Source organism: Phlebotomus papatasi, chromosome 1, assembly GCF_024763615.1.
Source record: "Phlebotomus papatasi isolate M1 chromosome 1, Ppap_2.1, whole genome shotgun sequence".
NCBI classification, from domain to species: Eukaryota; Metazoa; Arthropoda; class Insecta; order Diptera; family Psychodidae; genus Phlebotomus; species Phlebotomus papatasi.
In genome coordinates, this window is record NC_077222.1 from 85,139,829 (window position 1) to 85,162,998 (window position 23,170).

Genomic DNA, 23,170 nt, shown 5'->3' on the forward strand with positions numbered 1-23,170 from the left:
TTTTCATAATTATTAGATTATATAAGGAAAGAGTACCCCGGATCGGAATGTTAAGAGACATGCTCCATATTTAGTTGAAAATATAATCCTCAAAACATTATTTGGTATTTTTAAGAATGCTAATTGATACATTAGTGATCCCTTTAACTGTATCTGTGCTTTTGAATTTTTAATTTTTACAATAGGTTAATAAAGATATGTGTAATTGCAATCTTGCACTCTGTACCTCGGATCGTCAGGAATTTAGTCAGGTGTCTCAGGGAAAATTGGTTTTGTAAATTAAATCTGAGTTAATCCACTGTATTCTTGTGAGAGTTAAATGGTAAAAAGTAGCTAACAATTAAAAAAAAAAAATTAATTTGGAGCAACAATATGGTATTAAGCCGACGATCCGAGGAACACTGCCGATCGCTGGTGCGGCTGGTGCTCTTCTCTTACTACTTTACCGGAAAATAGGAAATAAATAATCTAAAGAGGTATTTTTTCTTAGCCCATAATTTGTGAATAAACGCTTTAATTAAACAGAAAATAACCCTGATTATCAGGAGGGGACGTGTTACTTGGCCTCACTTCTGATTCCTGGGGCCTCGGTCAGGATGCGGGGACTCTTGGTGCCAAGAGCTCACTCTAACCACTATCACGAATTATTTTTGTCGACGGAGTTGTTCTGTTCAACTCCCTTCCCTTGCATGTCAGACCCACACTGGTTGGCATTGATAAATTCTACCAGACCGGGTCAGGATGAATCCTGAATTTTTGATTTCTCTTTATGTCTTTGCTTGTAGCTTCATTCATTATTGCTAATTTCTCTAATCAAACAATGTAAGAGAGGCGGACCGTATTAGCTTTATTTTAAAATAAATAAAATAAAATAAATGTTTAAGCGAATATGGGGATGTGTAGAGTTATTGTAAAGAATCATGATCTTGTTCGTAGTCACATATTCTTCTGAAACATGAATTTGTAGCAAAAAAATTGCGAAGTCCTAATCGGTTCCTAATCGGAAAGTTAGTTCCACGGAAGATTTTTAATCCCTTATGAAAGGAAGAACTATTCTGGAGCCTACAAGGTGTTTGCAGCGCTTCCGAAAAGAAATTAAATTAAGCACACATTTCAACAGTAAGAACGGTTAGCCATATGGCTCACAAGGATACTACAATCTGAAAAGTCTTCATGATGGATTTGATGCTTCAAGAAGACGACGTCGACCCAGTCTCCAATGGACTGATGACGTTGATCAGGATTCTAGGTCAATATAAGAATGTGGAACTAGAGGATAATCGATAATACGTCAGATAAGTTAATAAGTAATACAGGCTTCAGACCTAAGACTGAGTCATATGATTTAACCTTTCAAAATCCTTATCAGTAAAGATTTCTTAAAAGATTTTGACTTAGAATTAATTTTTAGGTTAAATTCTCCATTTGATTCTAAAAAGCCAATAAAATTGTTTTTAGGATTTTGAGCCCTTCGAGAACTGGGCTAATTCTCTAGTCTGAAAACCACTTAAAGGAATGTATTTAATAAAATAAGGGTTACTGAATATTCCTTTTATAACACAAACTAAAATATCCCAATGCACTGTATAAGTTAACCCTGAGTTGCAAATCTTAAGTGCATCTAACCATGACTAGTAGCTCTATTGTCTCTGCTATACAATATTAGAAGAAATATGAATATTTAAATATTTTCAATACATCAACTGCAATACTAATGAAGACATTAACTCTAAAGAAATGTGATTGATATTAAAATATTTCTATTTCTCTTAAAAATGTATAGTTAGTAGTGTGACTAGAAATACCAGTCGTGATTAGAATCACTTCAGAATTGCACCCGCTGTAGAGAAATTCTCTAACAGTATGACAATTTCATGACAAATTTGAAAAAAAAAATTGGCAAATTCAGAAGAACTAATCAAAAATCCGATTTATATCGTTGCTAAGATTATCATAGATGTTCTTGCAATGACCAATCTATTATCACTGGGCTTTAATATTGTCCTCCCGAATTTACCACGAAAATTTGTCATATGACATTGCCGTTTCCAATTTCCCTGTTGGTCCCAAAATCGAAATTTGAGGTTTTCAAATGTATTAATCTTTTATGCAAAAAAGATATTTTGTTTAATGATTAATAATCAAGACTTTTAAGTGCACAATTTCCGTTGTTTTTTTTAATACACTGTTAAATCGAGAAATTCTGACATTGCCAAATGTATTTAGATATACATATAGGGGAAAGTGGGGCACCACCAAACATGGGGTAGCACCAAACACTGCGATTTTTCAATCAGATATTCTACTTCTAAGAACAAGGCCTATAGGAATTTATAGGCACTATAGAGATGCTTGTCCATTGAAGAAATGGTCGAGATAGTCCAAGTAGTTTAGAAATAAAAATTAGTGTTTAGTGCTACCCCGTGTTTAGTGGTGCCCCAGTTTCTCATATAACGTGTCTTTGAGAAATTTATTGCAAAAATTAATTGGCCTACAGATGTGCGATAATATTTGAAATTTGAAGTCACTATTTAATTTTTTTCTATGAGATTATAAAGATCATCAGACAGATAACATTTAATAGACACTTGCGGTTAATACAATGTAAGAAATCTGTGTTAAGTGTTAAAAAAGAAGAAGTTCATACTAAAACTTAACACGTGCTTTCAGGAGAAATAACATCAAATCAAATTGATGCTGACGTTTCTAATTTCTCAAGAAATAAAAAAAAGTTAATAAAAGATGAAATAACAAAGTATTTGATTAGCAACTCAAATATTTAATTTAATTAACATAAGTTTTTTTCATATTTGCTACTTTATATTCGATACTAGTTGTGATTTATTCATAATCACAGCTAATTTTCAATTTTTAATTTTTGTTCTCATACACAAGATTCAAGATTTAAGATTCTACCAGTCTATCATTTTATTTGAAAATCTAAGTTTCTTTAGAATGTTCTTTAAAAAAAAGAAAATTGTGTATTTACACAATAACCACCCTCTTTATGCCTCGCAACCGGTAATTGCCTCGTCACTCAAACGAGAAGAATTTTATCAGCATCCACAACAATGATATCTAAAAGTAAGATCGTGCCACAGCAATTAACACATATCATGAGTTACCATCATGTATTCCGGTAATTTTACTGAACGAGGGAATATCCCATTGAGAGATGCTTTCGCATGGATGTTTTTTTCCTTCTTATTTTAGTGTACAGTCAGTCAGGTGGACAAATAATAATACTTTTGTCAAGATCTGACTCACTCATCTTCATTAATTGACCAAGATATCTCTATCTGGAGGATAGAATTTTCAATAAAAAGCGGAATATCGCAAAAACTGCTTTGTAATGCTGGAAAAAGCTCTAATCTCATTTTCACTTTAAATGCAGATCTCCCAATTACCACACTATTTTTCAACGGTCAATAAAAAGAGTCTACATGTAAAAATAAAAGGTCGATGTTTTCGAGCGGATAATTTAGTTAATGCGTGTGTTTCCGCTTCTTTTGTGTCGCATTTTCACAGTTAAACAGCCACGCAATCGGGAATTTAAATATATTATAAGAGAATGTGTCTCCACTCAATCGGTGATCTCTTAAAATTAAAAGGTAAATAATTCAAAAATCAAATAAACTCGTTTTCACACTGAACACATCGATCTTCTGACTTACTAAAAAATTCCACAAAACAACATAAAATATCCGCAATTTGTGCCTACATTTTTCCCCATGCAATTGCCACGTCAGGTTAATTATTCAATTAACTTTTAAATAGCCAATAGAACAAGATATCCATTGCATTGCAGGGGGAATTGTCTAAAGCCAGTCCGAGTCTAATAATTTTATTCAATCGTGTTCCAATGTTTATATCAAGTTAAATTGGAGGAAAGGCACACCAAGAAATGAACATAATATTGCCATTTTCGAATTCAAAATCCACTCTATTGAGCCACTCTTGGGCACTATTTTATTGCAAAAGGAGAAAAGATCAGCTGGATAAATTAGTTATCGCTTATAGATAAAGTAAAAGGGTGGAGTCGCTGGTCGTTGTCCTTACTCTACATTCAAATTCAATGTCTTCGCGACTACATCAATAATTTTTCAGCAATTATTTCTTACATAATATTGCGTGCATTTAAACTTCAAATAAATACACCTAAGAGATAGTCCACCTTTGCAAGAACCTGCACCACAGAATAGATATATTTTTCGTGGTAATTCTCACAGATAAAGCTCATTGACTATTTTTTCCTTTTTAGCAATATCACAAGACGTCCCAAACAAAAAACATTCACTATCTCACTGCTATTGCCCTGAAAATTGATTGGCGTTTGCAGATTAAATTGTGGCTTTTATACGATCGTTTATTTTATTGTGTACACCCCGCATAGAAAAAAAATGTCTATCAGTCCAAGATGACTAAATCAATGTTCTGCAGTTGCAGACAAATGGGTGCATGAAATGTGCATATTGTGAGAAATTGAGCGACTCGAGCCAGCATGTGGTTTTCTCTAATTGAACACAAGACTTGCCCCTTTTTGTCGCCAATCTCAATTGGACGCTTATGCACTATTATTCTCCATATTATTTATTATTATTGGTGTAACCGAAAAAAAACTGCATAAACACCGTGCACTGGTCCAGTCTCGGCACTCCAAAGACCAATATACAAGGCAGTTCTTGTAATCAGATTTAACAACAAAATGTTTTATAGAAGTATGTTTTATAAAAATACAATTTCTAAAATTATAATTTGATCAGGATTTTTTTTTCTCTCTGCACTGAGAAAGAAAGAAGATACGACTAACTTTTAACATCTTTTAGGGGTAAAAATAACATGAAGAGAGGTAATTTTAACCCCTAACACACCTAAAATTGGTAATTTTGACACTGATCTCGGATCAATATATTATAGGACTCTGGGTCCCTCGTGTCTATACGTGAAACAGCATTGAAATCGTCTTAAAGGACCAAAAAAAATATCTTACATTCATTTCTGGTGGAGAGCGGTCAGGTCTACTCCTGAAGTATTTCTTGATCTTATAAGATCTTATAAGCCTATAGGCTGTTCTCCTTTGATCCTAATTTTCGACTAAGCTGTCAAATTTTCGATGGAAAAGAGGTGAGGGCTATGCGACAGCTTAGGGCACGTTGAAAAAAAGATCATGAGAGTCTGCCAAATTGGAGAAAGCAACAAATTTTTGGCACCTATATTTAGTTTTCAGACCTGAGAGAAGCGGGCCAATTTCGAATTGCGGCAGCTCCTATATTAGGAATACATTAGCTCTGAAAAATGCGACCAGTTTTAGTGTAAAGTTTTTCCTGTCTTCGTACACATTTCACGAGATATTTTCAAAACTACGTAGGTTGCCAATTTGGGGTTCTCGGTTGCCTCTTCATTATTAAATTGGCTTTTATTTTGTATTATTATTTTTTGCTAATTTATTCTACAATGACAGAAAACAGCTAATAAACTCAAAAGTTTTGTCGGCGCGCTAGAAGCATATGGGAAACACAGGAAATGTCTGAGTAATAACTATAGTCGATTTTCGGACAAAATTTACTTTTCGATTCACTATCAATTCATAACCGCTTCGTGGCCGACTGAAACGCATTTAGACTTATCAAAGAATTTAAGACTTTTCCAACGAAGCTAAGCAGTATGACCATTTTCTGATGAGAAATACGCTCTCTGGAGCCTTTTTAACCTTTGATTTTGAAAATCTGTTATTAGAAAACCTCCATAAAGCATATACAGAAATGAAAAAAAAAATTACGATCCCCTTTCGAGCAATGCCAAAAAACATGGTTTTAGAGAGAAAAGGGTGTAGGTGTAGGGAAGTAGGGAAAAATATGTCAAAGACGTTTTCATGATGCGAAAGTCGACTTACAGGCGGTGCCTGTAACCTTTTGAACTCTAGATCTGTGGACAAATTGATCAAACAGACAGACGAATACACAGACGGACAATAAGCGAGACATCACTTCTCAGAAATCATCCGAAACGCCAGGATATGTTAGAAAAAATGGTTAAAAAAAATAGACATATACACTTAGGAAAAAAAAGAGGGTGCGATTAACTTTTTTTCCTCGTAACTTTAACACTTTTTAGGTGTAAAAATATATCAACATTTTTTAACGTTAATTTTACACCTTATTAAGGGTAAAATTAACATGAAAAAGGGCACCTTTAACCCCTAATACACCTAAAAAGGGTAATATTTACACCGATTTCGGATCAATAATGCAGGGTAAAATTAACATTTCCCAAATGTTATTTTAACTTTTTTGGATTTCTCTCAGTGTATGTATTATAATATGATATCTTGGTCGAATTCAAGCAGTGAAATCCAAAATTAAGTCATAAAATTTGATTTTGGTCAAAAAAGAATAATAGGGAAGACTGGGGCAAAAAGTCGCAAATCGAAAAATTCTAAATTCATTATTTTCTAAGCTAAAGTAAAAAAGATAGCGGCTCAAATTTTTTTCTATAGATAGCCTACATAGACCTTCTTCAATGTCGTAAGTTTCTTAGAATTCGAACAAGGAATTCAGACAATAAAAAATATCGAAATTTTTAGCCCTATTTTTGAAATATTTTCCTTGCAGAAGATATCAATTATTACCTACTTATTTTCCAAAATTGATGCACTGGAAAATATTTTCTAAATAATTTGGATTTTTTGAATACGAATCCGCTATCTATTTTAGAATTTCACAAAAGTTTTTTTCTCCAGAAATCCTATTATTAAAAATGGCCACTTGGGGTAAAAAGTAACAAAAGGTATAGAGCAAAAAGTAACAAAAAAGCGAAGCAATTTCTGATGTCTCACGGCGAAAAGAAACGTCATTATCATATCTCGCCGCTTGTTGTTTGCATTGATCAAACGATTTGCAGTCTTTTGTGTGTTTGTTTTTCTAAAATAGCTTGAAAAGCGCTTTTCTCGTTTTCTCACTTTTCTCGCAGAGAAAACGGTGTTTTACAAAGGTGTAGATGAATAAATTATCTATGAAAATATGTCCTCTAGGTATTTTTTCAAATTTACGGAAGCCCGTAATGAAGCGAATCAAAATATGATAATACCCAATGTCTGGTACTATTTGCCCCAGCATTTTTGAGAATAGTCACAAAATTACCTTTTAGAAATTAGCTCGATAAACGTATTTCCTTACAAAATACAGGAAAACTACTTTCACAAAGTTGTAGAGTGGTAAATTTCGTATAAAGGCGTCTACACATTGGGAGCAATTTTCGTCAAAAATTGCGTTTTTGACAGAAATTTGACGTTTCCCCCTACAACGCTGCAGGGAATTTCCTTCAAAAAAGCAATTTTTGACAAAAATTGCTCCCAATGTGTAGAGGCCATAAGACTGCACTAATTAGAAATTTTTGAAGCGCTCGAGTATAGCTTATAAAAAAATAAAATATCCGTTTTGTGACTTTTTGCCCCAGTCTGCCCTACAGATTTTTGTTCTTTAATGTTGTACTGCTCATTGGTTAAAAAAAATACACTCTAGACAAAAGGTTTTACTTTTTGTTAAAAGCTTGTGTAAAAGATTGTCTTCCATAGAATATGAAACAAAAATGGTTTTATTAATCTTATAAAAATATCCCATTTATATTCGTGAAAATTTCTTTTTTCGGAATAAAAGAAGATATTATAAATGAAATAAAAAGTTAGAACTTTTGGTGTTTGCTAGCTACAGTAAATCTTGTAATACAATAAACTCGATCAATTTAATCAAATATTTGCGTGCCAAGTCTAACTTTCTACCAAAAAATAGACAAAACTCTGATTATTACGTGTTTAATGACACAAATCACACATTTGAACGCTCATTAGCGACAATTTATTAATGTAACACGTATTAAAATTTTAATGAATAAGTGTGAAACCACAGTAATAAAAATAGATTATGTGCAGCCCCATTATTCTACAGATCTATGTACATCTATGAATATTATTATTAATATTTTTATTACAGAACGTAAAAATATTTAAATAATTAAAATGACAGTTGATTATATGATTTTGATTTTTTAATAGGGTAATAAAGTAATCATTCTTTGAAATCCAATCCTTTCTGTAAGTCATTCGCTTGAATTGATCTACAAAGAATTTCTATAGCATTCACACAACTCTGATACCGATAGAGAATAATGTCGGTACTAGAGGTACAGTGCATTTTGATTTAGTGAAAGTATAATTTGATATTTTGTGCGTTGCGTGCTGCTTTTTCACTCCATATAAATTAGACATTAGGCCACTTGTAGAAAAAGCCACTTTGGGGTGAGACAAGAGTTGAGAAAAGTGTCAATCTCGACGGAGGAAATGACGCCAAAAAGTTCCCCTTAAGCAACAAGCTTTTTCGGGGTCACATTTTCGTGTGGCTGGCGAATGACCATTGCAAAATGCAGAAAAGACCTTCACTTGGCTTTCTTGCTTTTGTTAGCTGGATCTTGACTTTTGCATGAGACTATCTCACAAAATTGGCGGCTTCGCGTCTACTTGGGCAATCAGACGTGAAGCTCACCGGCACAGTGTGATACCTTCATTGAAATGCATTTCAAGATTCAGGGTCCATCATGTGGTAAACCAGTTGGCAAATATTTTGGTGTGCTCTCCACGGCTCTCTTCATTCATTCTAGTATATTTCCTTTTAATTGCCCAGAGATTGATATTTCTGTGACATGTGGATGCTTGAGAGACAAGTCACTTTGTCATATCATAATAATTTTATTAATGGTACTATTTCGTTCTCGTCGCACTAGTGCTTTTGGACTGAAGTGTGGTGGAGATAAATGCTAAACGGAACCCACATTCTATTCCCATGGCGTGCAATTTTTCAATCAACGAAAAATTATAAAGCAACTCTCGATCGATCGCCATCAATCTCTTTTGATATACCAAATGTCTACATTCATCTAGTTCTTTGTGGCTGCCTGTTCAAAATTCTGCTGAACTCCATGGCGAAAGTCAGGAGGGAGAGACATAAACTATTGCAGAAAAAAAGCCGGTACGATTGTGTCACCAACGCTGGACCAGCCCATAATCCACATAAGTAAAAACCATGGCCAGAAATGCTTGCACTTGCTGACTTTTTGCCAGCCGTTACAAGCAATGTACCAGAATCATTTCACTTGAGTTTGCCGCCACTGAGGATTTTCAAGGCGATCCAGAGCACTTTTTCTCAGGAGAAGCTATTGATTTTTTTTACTATACCAAAACAATCGATTAATTTCTGCGAAATAATTTCACATCTTTATGCGCGATCATTTACGATTTTGCTCTCATCGTAAATGTCAACAGTTAATTGCCATTAATGCAGATCAGGTGCTTTTGGTACTTGTAAGCACTAAATTGTTTTCATATTATAATATAATACTTATAGTTAACAAATTATAATCGATTCTTGATGAAAAATATACTCTCATAAACCTTGATTACAATTTTATTGGGTGAATTCATACTGATCAACTACTAATGTAGTTCAAAATACCAGTAATGTAGTCCAAAGTGAGAATGCCTTAATCATTAGGTTACTCGTTTGGTCAAGTGGAATGTGATGCAAGTGTCTCAAGTTCAAATCTCCCTTTAGGTCACTTCTGGCATTAAAGGTGTTGCATCCAATGAGCTTCACTGCATTTGATTTTCGAACTCCCCTTGCAAGAAGGCCTAAGTTCCTCTATGGAACGTTATGCCATCATAATTTTACTATTATTTCAGGTTACTATAAAAATCTTAAATGTAATTGCATTTATGCAATTTTTAAATACGAAAAATCTTGATAATATATCATCATTAACATGGACTAATTCGACACGGCTGCTGAAAAATCTGCAGCTGACGAGTTTTGAACTCGGAACTTCAGTTATAGAGATATTACTCTACTAACTGATACACTGAGGCTCCACTCCCACAGAGATTAATCAGCTTCTACTACTCGCAGGTACAGAAATTTGTAATAATAAATTTTAATAATATTCTAATAAAATTAGACTTCACTACGTAGATATATTTTAATAAGTCTCACGTATTGATTCAGCCATATCTGAGGCCGTTGTAATGCCCTAGACACACTTACGACTTAAGCCGCGAAACGACTTATTGGAAAATTATGGAAATGTAGTTTAATCATTATTTCGAATATAATTACGCTAAGCCGTCTCTCGGCTAATCCTCAGGTCTGTCGAGGCCCTAAGTCATTGAAAGTGAGCAAGTTGGAAACGCCAACAAATAAGTTAGATTTTTTTAACCCTTTAAGGACGAGACACTTTTCATTCATTTTCAACCGCTTATCTTTATTGGGGTCGCGGGCCCATGACATCCAAATTAGCAGCCCATTTGTCGATTCTCCGCCACTTCAGGAAGATGTTCGGGCTCGATCCCAAGGCGTTCCAAGGCAAGATTCTGAATTTGATTCAGCCACCTTATCCTAGGTCTGCCTCGAGGTCGACGCCTTCTCACAATGGCTTGCATAGCTTTTCTGGGGAATCTTTTTCTATCCATGCGCTGAATATGTCCCCATACCATCGAACTTGTGATCTCTCAACCCGAAGAAGCAGCTCCTCGTCTATTTCCTCACGAACGGCCATATTTCTCACTCGATCTCGACGAGTGATTCCCTTAACCGCCCGAAGGTACCTTATCTCGGCAGCTTGTATTCGCGATCTTATACTTTCGGTCATTACCCAAATCTCATGACCATAGGTGAGAATCGGAATAAACACAGCTTTGAAAACCGATATCTTAGCCGAACGGCTGGACTCGGCCTTCCTCACCACGCTTCCGCCAAGCTCCCTCATTACTGCAGAAGCTTAACCGATTCGCGACGATAGCTCGGTGTGAAACCTACCATCAATCGTGAATAACACCCCGAGATACTTGAACTTCTCCACCTGTGTCAATGCTTTTCCATCAACATGTATGGTGCATTTCACAGGCTGTCGAGAAATCACCATTACCTCCGACTTTTTGTCGTTCATCTTCATACCTGTTTCGGCAAAAATATTTACAAATCGGTCAAGTGCGCGCTGAAGCTTCTCTTCGGAAGATCCAAAAAGAACCAAATCATCTGCAAAGAGGAGATGGCTCACCCTGAAATCCCCAATACGAATCGCATTCCGCCCCCGACTGCGTTCCATTGACACTTCTCATTGACCGAAAATCAACAATAAAAATTTACTGGTAAACAAAATTTGTATTAGTCGTATATAAAAGTATTTTTCATAGGAGGTGGGTGGATCTCCAAATTTTCATAATTTTATTCTGTGCAGAAATTGTAGAGGATAAAATTGTGATAAATAAGAGAGGTCCAGTTCAGTGCTTCTATCAATCTCCTATTACATTCCATCATCGGACGGAGTCTTCGGAAAATATTTTTCTCTAAAGCATAACGTCACAATGACGTCAGTACTTCTTCATAAGTCTTAATTAATTAATTAATTAAGACTTAGTATTTCGATTTCTGTGAAACTAGGGTAGAGTATGGTAGAGGCATTACTTGTGGCCTCTGTCTTCACTTTACTATGTCACAAAATGTTTTGGAAAAACCTCAAAATTAAAAACATTTGCAGTGCTATGATACCGCATCACATATGTAAAGACAGGCCACAAGTAATGCCGCCACCCTACTTTTGGCCACCCTTAAGCTTTAATGGTTTCGCTTTTTTGGACCGTGTATAATGGTCGTAAAGTGTGAAATTTTTGTTACACTAAAGTGAATTGTTGTATAAAGATATTTTGGAGCAACATCTATCTATATATTCAAAATACTTCTTAAGAATTTTGGTGAATCTTATGGCCTCTACACATTGGGGAGCAATTTTTGTCAAAAATTGCTCCCAATGTGTAGACGCCTTTATTCAAAAATATACAATTGCCCCAATTGTGCTTTTTTCACTTTTGGCCATTTGTTTTAATATGAATTTTATTAGAGACGTAATAACCTGTTAGAATATTAGAATTGAACATATTTTGAGTGTTGAAGTACCATTTATTCTTAAATGTCTTTTCTTAGTTATTTTATCTTAGATGGCCAAAAGGGTTGACTCCACCCTATTAAAATTCTAGTCATTCTGCTGACATAGAATTAAAAATGGACCAAACGAGGTATTCGTGGCATAATGTTGTGCTTCTGCCTCTAGTCATGTTGTACCCCTTAGGTACCAAAGGTACTTAAGCCCTTATCTTACCTTTGGCATAAGTATCCCTTAGGTACTTAAGCCAAAAGCATGGAAGATACTATATAATTTGTTATTTGTTGGAAGAATCTGCTAAGTCAATTTGAAATCGCCCAGGAGCATCTCTCGGCAAAGTGGATCCTTCTTTTGTGTTTCTGGATTTATTTGGGCAAATAATGTTGTAATCAATTAAAGAGAAAGCTTGCACAAAAACTGCATTTAATTTTTGTACATTTTTACAACCTATTCCACGTTAAATTAGTCTTTGCGCTTTGATTCTTATCACAATTTCTAAATAAGTTTCTCACCGTAACCAGCCTAATGGGTCTCGTGGCCGCCACCAAAAAGTTGTCGCCGCAATTACCGACCGAATCAATAAATATATCACCGGCAGTAGCTCAGCAAGAAACTGCAATTACTAATTAATAGTGCGCAATTCATTTCTCATGCAGCATTTTTGTCACTACGGATTTGATGGTCTCCGCCAGCGTCTCTGCATAAATGCCACGTGGAAGTTGCCTCAAAGGAGGCATTTTAATTATACCTCTAAAGATTAAAATGAATCGTTGGTCAATGCATCGCAGAAATGTCAGTCTGTGGATGCTCTTGAATTAAATGAGATGACCCATTTTTCTGGACGCTTTTTTTTATGCCCAAGTCCTTGCACTCAATCTCGAGGCAATTTGTCCTCACCTTCGTGGCATTCAAAAGAGATTCTTTTCTTCGGCCTCTTTTCTCCATGCAGGCGGTTCTTGCACTTTAATCAGAGACGTCTTGCACCCACAGAAGGTGAAATGAAGCAATTACTTTACAATAGTCCAATGTGCACCATACATTTATTATTTTCTGTTGGCAGCAGTATAATTATTATTATACATAATCGTGTATTTAATTTAATCGGTGTCCCATATATTGAACTCAGAAGGCAATTAGTCTTTCTTCGTCTATGAAGGAGACATTCAAAAAGAAGAAAAAAAAGCTCGCGCGCGCGATGGCAGAAAAAAAAGCTTGGCGGCAAACACTTTACTCTAAATTCAATGCAAAATCTCGTTAGAGATTCATTAATTCAGAGCCTCACATATGATTATATTTTCAACGATTATGAAATTGTAAGACGCGTATATTGCAAATTTTTCAATTTTTAATACCCATGAGACAATATTGTAACCGCCCATCTCAATGGGAGAATTCATTATTATTTAAATAAATTTTTCGCTCTAGTCTCATTGATATATGAAAATTTTCTTATGCAAAATTGGCTATAAATTGTTGGGGAGATATCTTATACTTGTATAGAGAATTATTGCTTAAATGTCGCTGCAAGTGAGAGAGACACCTCAAAATATTCAATGTATGCAACACTACATGATTCTCTATTATTCAAATTGATTGCTTTATAATTTAGAACCCAATTACATTCATTTCACCTTTGGTGTGTTCTCGATTATCAACTCTTAACGAAAAAAAAACTTGTCAATTTAAGTCCTTCGAGCACAGACATGGACTAGAAATTTACTGAATCTCGTGAGAACATAGCCCTAATCATTTATAATAATTCTGCCTTCAAAAGAGACAACAATTTAAACTGATCTTGGTACACTTACAATAAAATCTTGTAAATTTTTTTCTGAATAATCAGTATAATAATGAGATTTATCAAACTCGAATGAGCTTTTGAATTTTCGATTTTTTGCCAATTACTGATGTGCACTCTATTAGAACCGATTTATAGTTCACATAAAAAATAGAACAAAGGTTTAGAATTTTCGGAAACGGTTGGAAACGGTTTAGAATTTTCAGAGATTCTTCTCGTTCAGTAATAATCTCCCCGATTTGAGTGATCTCCCCAGTTGAGGTTTTTTTCTGTACCGATTCGAAGATATATCAGAGAGAACTTACCTAAAAATCCGTTAGAAGTTCGAAAGTTTAAATCGACAAGCTAAACAAAAATGGAAAGGACATTTTAATAAAATTCCAATTCAAACGTTCTGTCATCCCGTAATTCCACAAAACTAACAAAAATTCACTTTTTGCAGCAAATGTTTGCACACCGTTGTTGATATTGTTGACGATTGAAATGTAAAGAATACCGCAAAACTCAAAATGGCAGAACAATCAGCGCCAAAGCGGCGAGTACGTGAACTTGCACTTCAGGCTTCCGATAGATTTTCCAATAGGTTTGGTTTGGGTTTGGAGTGGTTTTGTCTATTCGAAAGGTTATTACTGAACGGAGCCAAATCTAATGAACTAAAATTTACTCCATCGGCTGAAAAATACATTCACTAGAGTTGATCAATCTTTGACCTTGAAAACCGTTACGAGAATAGTTCTGAGACCATTATCATGGGTCCCGGTCAAAATCCCGAAAGCCAAAATCACGAAAATTAAAATCCCGAACGCCAAAATCCTGAAAGCTAAAATCCCGAATTGGCCAAAATCTCGAATTCTTAAAAGTGTCATAGGTACTCCTTCGACTGCACTCGCGCTTGTTGGAGGCAAAGGGAAATTTTTTGTGTCTTGGGAAATTTTTCTACACATTATCCTCTATAATTTCATCCCTTTCAGGATTTTGAACATTCGAGATCTTGGCTTTTGGAATTTTGGCGTTCGGGATTTTGGCTATCGGGATTTTGGCGTTCGGGATTTTTGGTTGCCTCCGGTCTTTCAGATATCCTAAAATACTAAATGCAGGTGGTGATAACAGGGGGTAAATGAAGGTTACATTGACAACGTGAAGGTTTAAAAATATTAGAATGGGGGAACCATGAAAACCGCAAGTCACTATGTACTGCAAAGTAAGTATACTTTGGATTTCCTTCTTTCTTAGGCCAAGGTAGGCGCTATTTGTTTGTGTGAGGGCGGCAGTCTCCTGGCACTGCATTGCAGTGTCTTTTTCGCCAGTACTCATTCTCCGAGATTCGCTACTAAACCACAGCCCCCAACCTTAACTGTTGGGCCTGGGGACAACACAACGTATTAGAATGATAAAACAGTACAAACACACTGAAATCGTATCTCAGGTCATCGTATCACAGATCTTTATCACAGAGGGTGACTTGGTCGCTTGTTGTCAGTATTATTATAATAAGTAAATCAATAAATCAATTAATAAATAAATAGGACGTCAGTCACTAATAAATTACGTTGAAATCGCCGGCCAAAAGGCACGGCAAACATATAACATATAGGACGCCACAAGGAACCGAGATCAGCCCGATCAGCCCTCTGTATGTCTCGATGTGCCTCGGTCACCCTCCGTTCGATAGTAAATCATTAGTACAGCTCAATGGAGCAACGGAGGGCTAATACGGAGAAGGTGTTTTCGAACTTCTGGGTTAAAACACCCAGGTGCTTTAAGACCACTACCTTCCCCGGAGGGATTGCTCCACCCCACCGCGAGGTCGGGGGGTAGCAGGGGTGTATATTTGATGACCTTTTCTTTCTCTCTTGTAGCAAGTCCGTCCCCATCTTCGTGGCGGACAGTTACAACGACTACGAAGACCCCTTATCGGTTCTTTACCGCCAAGTCGGGTTGGAGACAGGGGCCTTTGGGGAGAATGAATCTGTTTTGTTTGTAGTCCTACTAACGGCCAATCACTTCACCAACTTTCGCATTTTGGGCGTTATTTTCTTCACTTCAAACATTTTATTTTTTATTACGTGAACAATGAGTAAAAAAAAAAATTGGAATTCCGGACAAATCAATCTACACTTCAGACAACTCTCTTAAAATTTGGTGTAAACCAATTAAATAAGGAAACCAAATTCAAATACACTCCAGAATTTCAGAATTACTTATTACTAGATAATGAGAGTCCGAACTTCCAAATTTATTTAACCGGAATTTTGCATTTGCAAATTCTAAATTTTACTCTATTAATAGTCTGACGTATAGTAAATAGAAATGACCATACATTTTTTCTATGAAAAATGTTTACTAATTATATACAAATTTTAATTGACTTTATCAAATTAGAATAATAATATAAAGAATCGCAGATTATTCAATAAAATTTAATTATTTGTATATTATTATGTATGAAAAAATAATAAAGAGTCAGATTGAATTCGTATTATCCGTTCCATTTATAAACATTTTGAAAGTATCGATTAGGATTTTTTTTTATAAATTTTTAATACTCCAGTTCCATAATAGAAAACTTTAAACTTAATAAAGTCAATCTTTATCATTTACTCCTAATTGTGTTTTAGAATAGTTTTGAGAATCGCAGTTTTTTGTATGTTGTATGTATAGAAGTCAAACGGTTACGGATACCGACTTCAGTAATCTCCACATCTCAAAAATCAACCTTTCCTGTAACTTGTAAGTATGTGGCCTTTACTTTTTTCTTAATAGTTCTTTCATAACGAGATTCCATGGGGAAATTATGAGTTCGATTAGAAGAGAAATCAAACTTAGTATAAATCGGCCTATGTACAGTAGGCTCTCGCTCAATCGGCTCTTTCTCAATCGGGCGACAAATTTTGTTGACAATTTTCACGTTTAATTATGAAGCTAATGCGCTCAAATTCGCTGTAGTTCTTCCTATTTTATCGTGATTCTTTATAATTGAGCGCCTTTTGTGGAATTTACAAAGGCTTTGACGCTCAATTCTATCGCTAAACCGGATGAGATTTTGCCCCATATTCCCGATTGAGAGAGAGTCTACTGTATAAGCTGTTTATCACAAGTTTTCAAAGTTGTATGCTGAGAAATTTCCCCATATCTACAAGATTAAATTATACTGAAATTCAAGACAGGTTTGACTCGGTAATGAGTCTCTGAAAACCCGGGAATTTAATTTTTTATTAAGTTTTTAGTATCTATTCTTATATTAAACTTTTACTAAATCGGTCATGCACATAAAATATTACTTTATCCTATTCTTAAAAAATTTACTCACAACACCCATTGCGTATAATGAAGATGTTCACTTTTGAATAAATAATTAGAATAAAAAGCCCCCTCAAATAGCTTATTATAATTTCTGGTAATCCATGCATCACATCGTTCCACAATTGATCACTTCTTCATTCTACTGTATGAGATCATTTGAATATACTTGGCCGTCACTTCCCAACTGCACAAGCAGCATCCGGGAATATGAGCCCAAGACAATAGGTCGCGTGAAAAACATGCGCGCATAGCCCACCTCTGTGCTCGTTGTGGCATTCTGCATATTTTAATTAAGTTCAACAATCTGAGCAATAATTAATGCATTTCCATGGATAAATGTCAAGTATATTCGACTTTGGCACTTTGCACTCTTATACCTCTTATCATGAGTGGCTTTTGGGCGGCGGGGGAAGACCTCGTTGCAGCTTTCCCTTTCATCTCAGCCCGAATGCACCACATTCGCGCTATGTGCATGAAGAATTGCATTACTTTACGCATATCATAAATCTCTCAGCATTTCAATACAACCACCCAGGCCATTTAACTCTTGGGCACTTCACACAGGTGCACACAGAATGCCTTAAAATTGTCATAAGCTGGATCATACACTTGATCTCCCACTCGTGAACTTCCATCTCTCCGGCCAAAGACATCAACACACAGATGCAGTGGCTTGGCGAGTGCCATGTGGTAAAGGGAAAATGACATAATTTCGGTTCTGCGTGCAATTTTGTTGGATTTGCAATATAAAAGGCCTCGATTGATCGATACACCACACAGTTTTCTCAACACCTTCCTTCAGTAACTATCCATTTTCTTTTGGAACTTACTTAATCTATCACAATGTTCAGGGTATGTTTCAGTGTTCAGTGATAACCATGGTGACCACAGTGCTAATAGTGATCTCTAATCTTGTGATCTATCCCTTCAGATTGTGCTTCTGTTCGCCGCTGTGGCTCTTACTCAGGCCATCGTTCCTGTCCCAGCCGCTTATCCAGCCTATGCTGGACACGGTCTCGTGACACCGGCCGTCACAAGCCAACACGCTAACATCCTTAGGTCATACGGAAATCTTGGACAGGTTTGTAATCACTAGGCTTTCCCTCAAATGCCCCAAAATTGGCAAAATCGGATTTTTCCTTGTTAGATCTCCACCTACTCCAAGACCATCGACACACCCTACTCCTCAGTTAGCAAGTCTGATGTTCGTGTCAGCAATCCCGGCTATGCCGTTGCTGCTCACGCTGCCTACCCAGCCGCTTACCACGCACCCTATGCCCATGCTGCCTACGCCCCAGCCGTTCACACCGCCTACCACGCCCCTGCCGTCCACGCCGCCTACCCCGCTGCCTACGCCCATGCCCCAGTTGTAGCCAAAGGTAATATCAAAATCCTAATCTTACATTTAATACCTAGACTATTTCTTATTACTACTTCTTATTTTCTATTAAATAGCCGTAGCCCCAGCTGGCGGACTCCTCGGAGTTGCCTACTCTGCTGCTCCAGCTGTCGCCCATATGTCCTACTCCAACGGTCTGGGTATCAACTATGCCTGGTAAATTTACAAAATGTACCAAGGTCTCCCCAACGAAGCACAGCACGCGATCTTTCACACCCTCTTGTAAATACTCTATTCAAAATCTTCGACGGTCATCATGACCATCTCCGAAACACCTGTGTATTTATTACCTCTCAATTCTCAATCTTGCGGTCTGCAGTCTTTGTAAGATAATAATTTATTTGAATAAAGTTTAGTTACAAAAGCTTTTGTTTGTTTTTATAAATTGTTGCTGTTAAAACGATATATCTTATTTGCTAAATTTAGAAAAGTGAAAAAGGATGTTCTGATTTTTGTATTACGTAAAGAATGAACCTACTTATGGTCGATTAGGGTGGGCTTCACATTATCGTGAGGGCCTAATTCCATCTTCACAATATTGAGGTTTAGAAGAGAAAGGGAGATTTTTATCAAGACTCCTACACACTACTAACCTTTTATTTGTTGACCCTTATGAGTTTCTGGTTTTGGAAGACTAATTGCAATTTCGACCGCTCAGCATAAGAAACGAATAACTCGCAGTAGGAAAATTTTACAGGAGAGAGATTTAAAGCTGAGATTTTACATGCAAAGTATAGGATTTTTGAGATATAAAATCTTTATAACATTGAAAATAATTATCTTTCAAGGATAATATTCACAGGGAAGGTAGAGGGTATAAAGAAGTATCCAAAAAGCGAATAAAACGATTTTTGTAAGAAATAGAGTTGTTCGACTTATATTCTGAGTCGTCGATTTTATCACACAAAATTTGATTTTGCTTGCAATAAATTTTTATAATATTGTTTCTCTAGATACAGCAAAAGTTGCAAGTAATCGAATTAACAAAATTTCCACTATACGACTCTAATCAATTTAACTATCTTTAATGACCAAAAATGAACACTATATTTCACAAAAGGATATTTGAACTATTTTAGATTTATGTTACACATTTTATAGTTGCTTAGGAAAGGACGATAGGCAAGAGTGGTCTCGTCCACCGATGAGACCTACATCATTGAATAGGCATTGGCATAGGTTACAACTTTTGTTACGGACCAAAGTTTTAAAAGGGGAAAAGTTATAGGACAAGAGCATAAAAACAATCTAGAAGGAAAATAATCTATTAGGGTAGAATGAACACCTCTTCGACAGGGAACCCCTATTGAAGCTTTTGTCAAAACGTTGAAATTTATTTAATTTATCTAATAAAATGTAAGTAATGTGGCGTTTTTCATTAATTTACATTTTTCGATAAAGATAAGTGTTTAAATTTCGCATTCCAAATGGTACAGAGTAGGGTATCAATAGGTCCTGACACGAGTTCTTAAAGTGTCAATATGTGTTCCTTTCACCTTATATGAAACGTGCGCATTTATACTGCCTTTTAAAAGCCAAAACATAAATTGCATTATAAAATAGATGAACCTAGATCAGTGTATTGTAGGTGAGATTATTAACGTGAGTAAACTTCGATTGCTTAAAAATTCGATTTGGAACTAAAGATGAGAGATACATATTATACAGCAATTTGGAATCAAATTTCTAAAAAATTGCAATTTTTTTTATTTAAGGCTGCTATTCTGCCATCTTTATAATTTTATAACTGAGCAAGATCCAAGAAATTTGGTATTCTCACAGAAAAAAACCAGTGATAAGTCTAGATCAGCTTATAGAGGTGCGATTCCTTCATTGCAAATTTGGATTGTGGCAAACTCGAACGATATTTATACATAAATAATGCAAATTTCGTTTAAACCGTATGTAACATATTATCGTTATTAATGAGGAAAATTGGATTAGAAATGCATAAAAGTGTATGAAAATGTTTAAAGTCGATTATCTCGGAAACTATGAGAGATAGAGGCCTCAAACTTTACATTCATTGAGAACCTCTGTCAGCGACCCGAGAAAATCGCGCCCCGTGAAAATCCGCGAAAAAATTCGCGCCCTGTGAAAATCAGCGAAACAATTCGCGCCCCGCGAAAATTTGCGAAAAAACACGCGCACTGCGAAAATTCGCGCCCCGCAAAAATCAGGGGGAAAAATCGCGCCCCGCGAAAATCAGCGAAAAAATTCGTGTCCCGCGAAAAAATACGCGCCCCGCGAAAAATTACGCACCCCGCGAAAATTCGTGCCCAGTGAAAATCCGTGAAAAAATACGCGACCCGCGAAAATCCGTGAAAGACATCGCGGAATATAGACTCATTATGTAGTGAGGGAGAGTGAGAGAAAGGGAGAGTAAGAGAAAGGGAGAGTGAGAGAGTGCTATATATATATATATGGGGAAAGCTTGTCCGACGCCGCTTCTCCCGCTTTTTTTCCCGCCAAGCAAATTTTCTTAAAATTGAAATCTTTAATTTAAAGTGAAATATCTCGAGAACTGCTGGACGAATGTCTTAAATTTTTTTTTTAAATTGGTCTAAATTTTCTGGGCTACAACATAAACATAAAAAAATTCAAAATCGCATGCTTAGATTTCGAGATAAACTACAAAACGTGATTTTTAACCGGTTTAGAACCGGTTTTTCAAAACACTAATAGCACAGAAATCGTCGTATGCGCGCGTAGATATATTTAAAAAAAATATACAGTAGACTCTCGCAAATTCGGCTCTTTTAAGATCGGGCTACTTTTTAATTCGGGCAGCGGTTACATTTGAAAAAAGTTTGTTGTCATTTTTCAAGTTTGATTATGATTATCAAATGAATCAAATATGCTCAAATTTAGCATGGTTTGTCTTAGTTTTGATGTGATTTTGCATTATTGAGGGATTTTCATGCAATTTACGTTATATACGAGTGTGTAAACTCAATATCTATATGCACATGAATAAAAAATCGTTGCATTTTAAAAAGTTTGTCGCCCGAATTTCTGTATAATTCGGCTGACATTTCGGTCCTATATGCCCGAATTTGAGAGAGTCTACTGTATGAAGATATATCTAGCCAAACCAGAGATATTGCGTACTACGGACGGCCGGACGGCAGCCGGACCCGAAATTACCGGCTTATGATTTTCGGCATCAGGGATGTTCAAAACATATACCCTGTGAATTTCAGCTCGATCGGAGCACTTTGAAAAAATCCGAGGATTACAATAGGCATATTTTAGATATTAGATACAAATATTTTAAACCTTGTTATAAAGTCTCCAACAAAATTTTCAAATTACCATATTTTACATCCAAGAATTTTTCAACTCATCCAAAGATTTTCAATAAGATTATATCAGAGTCGCTGCAATAGCCCTTTGCCTACAAATCTTTTTTCTGGCTTTGGTGATCCTTCTGAATAACAGATAAGTGACTTATAAGACATTTTAAGTACTATCACACATTTTCCGGAATCATTCACAATCAAAAATATCGCGGTACTATTTAAAATTGAACAAATTTCTTGCAAAATGTGTCCTGGCTGTGAGAATTTTCAAGAAAATTCTAGAAATCTTAATACTCAATTGAATTTAAAATTAAAGCGTGAAAAATCCTAATGATAGTTCGGTGATAGCACCGTTAAATGGTTAAAATTGAAGAGTATACAGACAGAACGAAATTTAATATTGTTTTCGTTTTTCGCAGTGTAGTATAGATTTGTACAAATTAATGTCAAATTTACAAACCTAAAATCTCAGTGTTTAGTGGAGGTGGGGCTAGTAGTTATACGACTTTTTCGCCTATTTCTAAATGAAGCTTGTCCTTACAAATATATTATTTAGATCCACAATTATTTTGTCTATCCAAATTTCATCATGTTTAATCCAAAATTAGAAATATTTGAAAAAAAAATCGTATAACAATGTAGCTCCTCAGCTCAAAGTAGCCCCACTTTCCCCTACTAGTATTTTGCAGTTGCAGAATGGAAAGGGCATTGATTTTTTTTAGGATTATGGAATAATGACCAAGAATACTTTAAACTTTTTAAATATGTTTATATCATGCAGAGGGACTTCAATCGCCGGCGCCGGGAGTTTTTAAAGAATGAATTTATTATTTTCTGGAGTTTATTGACTGTAATATACCTTATTACAAGTATTCGTCGGCCTCTGCGAGAATCCCTCTGAGGCTTCCGCTTACAGCTTTAGCTTGGTACGCCTCCAGTGACGCCTCTTGGCATTGTACCTGGAATCCGGGAATGAAAGTAAGGTTATGTTTGTGTTTTGCCCAAAAGCAGTCCCATTTTTTAATTTCTGGGAAGATTTTTTACAGACACTATGCAAGTTCCTGGTTAAGAAGTGCTTCTGAGAAGAGGTACTTACCGGATTGTATTTCCAGTCCTCATCCTAATCCAATGTGGGATGGGTCTGTTTTGCTTGAGCTTCTTAGCCAATTTCTGCTTAACCCTGAAGGTTTTATGGGCCGCCTAGAATATATAACAGCGTTAGATTATTCTTTCACATCTGCACTTGTGAATTATAGAATAATTTTGTAAAATAGAGAAAAGATGATTGAAATATTGGAAGAAATAAAAACACGTACCATTTTCCTCAGGAAATTTTTGACGGAAAGAAAGACTAGACGTCAACACGCGAGAACTTAACGAAAGACT

The 23,170-nt window shown here is 35.8% G+C and overlaps 2 protein-coding genes across 2 annotated transcripts; one reads left to right on the top strand and one right to left on the bottom strand.

Moving 5' to 3' along the window:
• Positions 1-17,811: 17,811 nt before the first annotated feature.
• On the top strand, positions 17,812-18,846 carry LOC129797881 (pupal cuticle protein C1B-like). The gene is made up of 4 exons (XM_055840750.1): positions 17,812-17,935; positions 18,015-18,164; positions 18,231-18,462; positions 18,539-18,846. The coding sequence occupies exons 1-4, from the start codon at positions 17,927-17,929 to the stop codon at positions 18,640-18,642; spliced, it is 495 nt and encodes a 164-aa protein (XP_055696725.1). The 5' UTR covers positions 17,812-17,926; the 3' UTR covers positions 18,643-18,846.
• A 3,761-nt stretch (positions 18,847-22,607) lies between these two features.
• LOC129797889 (60S ribosomal protein L39) lies at positions 22,608-23,166 on the bottom strand. The gene is made up of 3 exons (XM_055840760.1): positions 23,101-23,166; positions 22,881-22,984; positions 22,608-22,743 (listed from the first exon to the last, which is right to left on the bottom strand). The coding sequence occupies exons 1-3, from the start codon at positions 23,101-23,103 to the stop codon at positions 22,695-22,697; spliced, it is 156 nt and encodes a 51-aa protein (XP_055696735.1). The 5' UTR covers positions 23,104-23,166; the 3' UTR covers positions 22,608-22,694.
• Between the last annotated feature and the right edge of the window lie 4 nt (positions 23,167-23,170).